The 6,415-nt window shown below is 55.9% G+C and overlaps 1 protein-coding gene across 1 annotated transcript; it reads right to left on the bottom strand.

Moving 5' to 3' along the window:
• Positions 1-2,426: 2,426 nt before the first annotated feature.
• On the bottom strand, positions 2,427-4,025 carry LOC120667808. The gene is made up of 2 exons (XM_039947802.1): positions 2,727-4,025; positions 2,427-2,648 (listed from the first exon to the last, which is right to left on the bottom strand). Exons 1-2 carry the CDS (start codon positions 4,023-4,025, stop codon positions 2,427-2,429), a joined length of 1,521 nt encoding a protein of 506 aa, XP_039803736.1.
• Between the last annotated feature and the right edge of the window lie 2,390 nt (positions 4,026-6,415).

Below are 6,415 nucleotides of genomic sequence, written 5' to 3'. Positions count from 1 at the left end.
GAGGACTTGGCCTGGCAAGTGGGTTTGTTTGGCGTAGAACTGGCATCCTTTGCAAGCACAGACGATGTCTTCCGCGTTGCGCAGGGCTATTGGCTAGTAGAATCATTGTCGGAAGGCCTTTCTGACCAAGGAGCGTGGTGCAGCGTGGTGTCCACAGATCTCGGCGTGTATCTCGAGAAGGAGCTCCTTGCCTTGGGCAATGGGGATGCACTTCATGAGAATGCCAGTCTTTGAGGGGCTGTGCTTGTAGAGCTCGCAGTCGATCACAGCGAAGGTTTTGGCTTGTCGGGCTACCCGACGGGCTGCGTTGCGTTCCTCGGGGAGGACTTCGTGGAGGAGATAAGCCAATAGGTCGGCTCTCCAATCTGTGTTGCCTACCTGGCTTGGGTCGGATTGTTCCGTAGCGAGGCAGGCTCGGCCCCCGGGTACCTAGTCGGGGGCTGGGTCGGAGGGAGCATGCTCTGTTTTTTGTGCATGCTCTGCTTCCTCTGTTTTTGCTCTGTCTGCGGCTAGCTGCTTCTCTCATGCGGATGGCGCATTCAGGTCGTTGACGAAAACGCCACTGGGTGCCGGCTTGCACTCGGCGGCCATTTTTGCGAGAGCATCCGCATCGGGGTTTTGCTTCCGTGGGATGTCGTGGAGCTCCAGACCCCGGAATCTGCCTTCTAGCTTGCAGATTTCTTGGCAGTATGCGTCCATCAGGGGGCTCTCGCAGTTGGAGTTCTTCATGACCTTGTCGGCTACGAGCTTGGAGTCGCCGTAGATGTATAGGCGGGTTGCTCCGATGTCGATGGCTATGCGGAGGCCGCTGATGAGTGCTTCATATTCTGCAATGTTGTTGGATGCAGGAAAGTGGAGGCGGACTGCATACTAGAACCTGCCTCCCTCCGGGGAGACCAGGACGACCCCGGCCCCCGCGTCGGGTCCCATGACCGACCCGTCGAAGTAGAGGGTCCAGTACTCGTGAGAGATTTCTGTGGTCGGAGCTTGGACTTCCGTCTACTCGGCGATGAAATCGGCCAGGGCCTGGGATTTTATCGCCGTGCGTGGCACGAACTTGACGTCATAGCCCATAAGCTCGACTGCCCATTTAGAAATCTGTCCCACGGCGTCGCGGTTGCGAACAACTTCTCAAAGTGGGAATGAGGTGATGACCGACACCTCGTGCTCGGTGAAGTAGTGATGCAGCTTCTTGGCCGTCATGATGACGGCATAGAGAAGTTGTTGTGTCTGTGGGTACCGTGACTTGGTGTCGGTCAGCACTTCGCTGACGAAGTAAACGGGTCGTTGGACCTTAAGGGCATGTCCCTGTTCTTCCCTTTCGACCGCCAGGGCGGCGCTGACCATATGGTTAGTGGCAGCTAAGTTGAGCAAATGGGGTTCGTAGGGGTCTGGTGTGACGAGCATCGGCGGAGAGGATAATTGGGCTTTGAGGCGGTTGAGGGCCGCCTATGCCTCCTCTGTCTAGACAAAGGTGTTGGATTTCTTGAGGAGTTTGTACAGCGGTAAGCCTCGCTCTCCCAGCCGGGCGATGAACCGGCCGAGCGCCGCCAGGCACCCGGTTAACCGCTGGACACCCTTAACGCCGCGGATGGGCCCTATGTTGGTGATGGCTACGATTTTGTCGCGGTTGGCTTCGATGCCACGCTCGGACACCATGTACTTGAGAAGTTTGCCCTTGGGCACACCGAATGTGCATTTCTCGGGATTCAACTTGATGTTGAATCTCTTGAGATTTGCAAACGTGGCGCTCAGGTGGCGACCAGGTCGTCCGCGCGAGGTGTTTTGATGACGATGTCGTCAACATAGACCGCGACCGTCGCCCGAGGCGAGTCCGGCCGGTCGGGGTTGATTGGTGCGTTGATCTGGTCGGAAAAGCAGGCTTGCATGCATCGCTGGTATGTTGCCCCTGCATTCTTGAGACTGAACGGCATTGACACGTAGCAGTATGAGCCAAATGGTGTGATGAAGGATGTCGTGAGCTGGTCAGATTCCTTCATCGCTATCTAGTGATAGCACGAGTAGGCGTCTAGGAAAGAGAAGATTTTGCACCCGGAGGTGGAGTCGATTATCTGATCTATCCTAGGCAAAGGAAAAGGGTCTTTGGGGCATGCCTTGTTCAGGCTGGTGTAATCAACACACATTCTCCATTGACTAGTTTTCTTTTTTACAAGGACTGGATTAGAGAGCCAGTTGGAGTGGTAGACTTCCTTGATGAAGCCAACAGCTAATAGCTTAGCTATCTCCTCTCCTATGACCCTGCACCTCTCGTCGTCGAAGCGGCGTAGTCGTTGCTGGACGGGCTTGGATCCCGGCAAAATGCAGAGTTCGTGCTCGGCGACCTCCCTTGGGATGCCCGGCATATCGGACGGCTTCCAGGCAAAAGTGTCCTTGTTGGCGCGGAGGAAGTCGACGAGCGCGTGTTCCTATTTGGCCGGCAGCTGAGAGCTGATCCGCACCGTCTTGGTTGGATCAGCGTCGTCGACCATGACCGTCTTGGTCTTGTCGGTTGAGACGAAGGCCGGTGCCTGGCTAGGCCTGCCAGGGTCAGGGCAGCACTCGGCGGTGGCGGCGCGAAGCTGACCGAGCTCAGCTGAGTTTGCCGCGGTGGTGGCGAGGTCATAGTACTCGCGGCTGCTCACGTAGGCCTGTTCGAAGGAGCCGCTCACGGTGATGACACCGTTTGGGCCCAGCAGCTTGAGCTTGAGGTAGGTGTAGTTGGGCACCGCCATGAACTTGGCGTAGGCGGGGCGCCCGAGAATGGCATGGTACACCCCCTTCCAGTCCACCACCTCAAACGTGAGGGTTTCGGTGCGGAAGTTGGCTTTGCTGCCTAGCGTAACCGGCAAGTCGATGTTGCCGACTGGGTACGCCATCATGCCTGGCAGGATGCTATAGAAGGGGAAGAGGGATTCCCGCAAGCAGCCTCGCGGGATTCCCATGGCTTCCAAGGTGTCGACGTAGAGGATATTGAGGCTGCTGCCTCCGTCCATCAGTACCTTGGACAGGCGCATGTTGCTAACGACGGGGTCAATGACGAGGGGATAGCTCCTGGGTCGAGGGACGTTTGCCGGGTGGTCATCCTGATCGAAAATAATGGGTGTGGACGCCCACTTCAGCTTTCTAGGAATGGAACCTGCAGCAGCACATACCTCGCGGAGCCGAACCTTCTGTAGTCGTCTAGAGCACTCGTCCTCCAGGTCGCCGATGATCACCAAGCACCGATCCACATCCGGGAACTCTCCATCCGCCGGCTTCCCTCTGTCCTGGTCGGCGTCGGGCCTCTTGTCGCAGCTGTCACTGTTGGTCTTGGCTATCCGTCGGAGGAGGTGCTTCATCATATCGCAGTCCCTGAACTTGTGGTTCACCGGATAGCCATGGTTGGTGCAAGGCTTTTCCAGGAGTTGGCTGAAGTGGTCGTTTCTCGGCAGGCGCTTATCTTGGCATTCCGCTGCCGCGACCTCGCCGATAGCGGGGGGTCGACGATTCTTCTTGCTCTTGTTGTCCTCGAGGCTCGAGGAAGGCCTGTCGCGGTCACGTCGCTTTTCTTTCACCACGTGCTGGTCGTGCTCGAAGACGGCCCCAACCGCCTCCCCGCCGGAGGCGTGGCTGGTGGCGATCTCCAGGAGCTCGTGCGTAGTGCGCATCTTCTGGCACCCTAGTTTGTGGACCAGGGTCTTGCAGTGCGTCCCGCTAAGGAATGCGCCGATGGTGTTGGCGTCGACGACGCCTGGCAGTGAGTTGCACTGCTTGGAGAAGCACCGGATGTAGTCGCACAGAGACTCACCGGGCTCCTGCTTGCAGTTCTTGAGAACCCAAGAGTTGCCAGGACGTACGTACGTGCCTTGAAAGTTGCCGATGAAGTCTCTTTGAAGGTCTGCCCAGCTGCCGATGGAGTCGGCGGGCAAGAAGTCCAGCCAGGCATGGACGTTCTCTCCCAGGCATATAGGGAGGTACTGGATGACGAAGCGGTCGTCGCTTGCCCCTCCGGCCTGGCATGCAAGCCGGTAGTCTTCCAGCCACATGCCGGGGTTCATATCCCCAGTATACTTCACGATGTTCACCGGCGGTCGGAAGCGTTGGGGGAAAGGCGCCCCCCGAATTGCTCTGGAGAAGGCGTTTGGCCTGGTGGGGTCCGGGCTCGGACTCCGGTCGCGATCCACGTCGGGGTCGCAGGGGCATCCCCCACGCACGGAGCGGTGAGCGCTCCGGGTGGGGCGCGTATGCCCACGCATCTTCTGCTCGAGTGGCCGCGCGGTCGACGTCGGCGTGGTGCCTCGTTTGCGCCGGCCTCGGATCACGCTGCGTGTGTCGTAGTTGTGACCGACGCGATCGTGAATCGGTGGCCTTCGCGGGAGAAGGGCGGATGCCGCCGCTGGGGCTGGCGTGCCGCCCGCGTCAGGCTGCCGTGCAGGTGGGGTGCGCTACACTTCGGATGGCTCTCGCCCGCCGTGGCTCAAGCCACCGGCGGGACATGAGGTGACGGCCTGCCGGAGGTTTAGCGAGGATCTCTCTGCCTGCTGGACGGCGGCGAGTTCCACCAGGTTCCTCACCTAGTGGTGAAGGTCCCTTTGGGCCGGATCCTCCGGCTCTGGCACCGTCTGCAGGAGGATCGCGGCCGCTGCGATGTTCTGGCCTGCACGAAACTCTTGCGGGAGTTGCATGCGGGCATCGTTGACGATATCGTGGTTGACCCTGAGTGCGCGCCGACACGTGGAACCCATGGGGTTCATACCTTTAGACCCAGTGGGGGCCCGCAGAGACTGGTCCCCAGGTGGGGGTGTCTGTCGGCGACGACGGAGGTCTTTGTCGTGAGCCTGCGCGTCGGTGAGCGCTCGCTCGCGCTGGGCCGCTGGGATGTGCGTCTGCTCGGACGGCACCACCTCCAGCGGCGGGTCGCCATCGGCCATGGCGCACATGCACAGTGGCGCGGACGCGCCCTCTAGGCAGTTGTCCCCCGTGCTAGAGGAATCAGTTAGGGGATCCTCGAAGCACAGGAGGCCGTGGACAGAGTCAGGGTAGCTCTCCGTCATGCCCACGAACTACGACGCGGGCTGGAATCCTTGGGTGGCCTTGCGCACCTCCCGAGCGTAGACGCTCGCGGCGTTGCATAGGCCGAACGGGAGTCGCTCTGATTATGACAAAGAACTTTATGATCTTGTGAGGAGTTTGGAAACTTGGCAACACTACCTTTTCCCCAAAGAATTTGTGATACATTCAGACCATGAATCTTTGAAATATTTAAAGGGCCAACTAAAATTGAACAAAAGACATACTAAATGGAGCGAATTCATTGAGTCTTTTCCATATATTGTCGAGTACAAAAAAGGGAAGGAAAATATTGTTGCAGATGCTTTGTCTAGACGCCATGCTTTGCTGTCCCAACTTGATGCTGAAATTCTTGGTTTGGAAAGTATTAAAGATTTGTATGCAACTGACACATGCTTTGCTGAACCATTTTCTAAATGTTGTGATGGTAAGGGCTGGGAAAAATTCCATTTGCATGATGGATTTTTGTTTAGAGCTAACAAACTTTGCATTCCAGATTGCTCTGTTCGTCTAATGCTTTTGCAGGAAGCTCATGCCGGAGGACTTATGGGCCAGTTTGGTGCTAAGAAAACGGAGCAAGTGCTAGCTGATCATTTCTTTTGGCCAAAGATGCGGCGAGATGTTGAGCGACATGTTCTTCGCTACGCAACCTAACACAGAGCTAAGTCACGCTTGAACCCTCATGGTTTGTATACTCCTTTGCCTATTCCTAGTGTTCCTTGGGAGGACATTTCTATGGACTTTGTTCTTGGTTTACCTCGAACCAAGAGGGGGAGGGATTCAATCTTTGTTGCGGTTGATCGTTTTAGCAAAATGGCACACTTTATTCCTTGTCATAAGAGCAATGATGCTTCACACATTGCTGAATTATTTTTCAATTGTGCGTCTAGATGGAGTGCCATGTACCATTGTATCGAATAGTGACACCAAGTTCTTGAGTTACTTTTGGAAGAATTTGTGGGGTAAACTTGGGACAAGGCTGCTGTTCTCCACAACATGTCATCCACAAACTAATGGGCAAACCGAAGTTCTTAACCGCACGTTGTCAACAATGTTGCGAGCTGTTCTTAAGAAGAACTTGAACAATGGGAAGAAAGTTTGCCTTATGCGGAATTTGCATACAACAGGACGGTACATTCGACCACTAAATTTTATCCATTTTAGATTGTATATGGTTTCAAACCTGCTGCTTTCATCAATCTTTTGCCTTTGCCTATGCAGGAATGTGTGAACTTTGATGCAAGCAAGCGAGCTGAATTTGTCAAGAACCTTCATGATCGAGCTAGAGCCAATATTGAGAAGATGACCAAGATGTAAGAGAAGCGCGCCAACAAGGGTCGCAAGAAGATGTTATTTGAACCAGGAG

The sequence above is a fragment of the Panicum virgatum genome, chromosome 3N (genome assembly GCF_016808335.1).
Source record: "Panicum virgatum strain AP13 chromosome 3N, P.virgatum_v5, whole genome shotgun sequence".
NCBI lineage: Eukaryota > Viridiplantae > Streptophyta > Magnoliopsida > Poales > Poaceae > Panicum > Panicum virgatum.
This window is presented reverse-complemented; position numbering and strand designations above follow the sequence as displayed.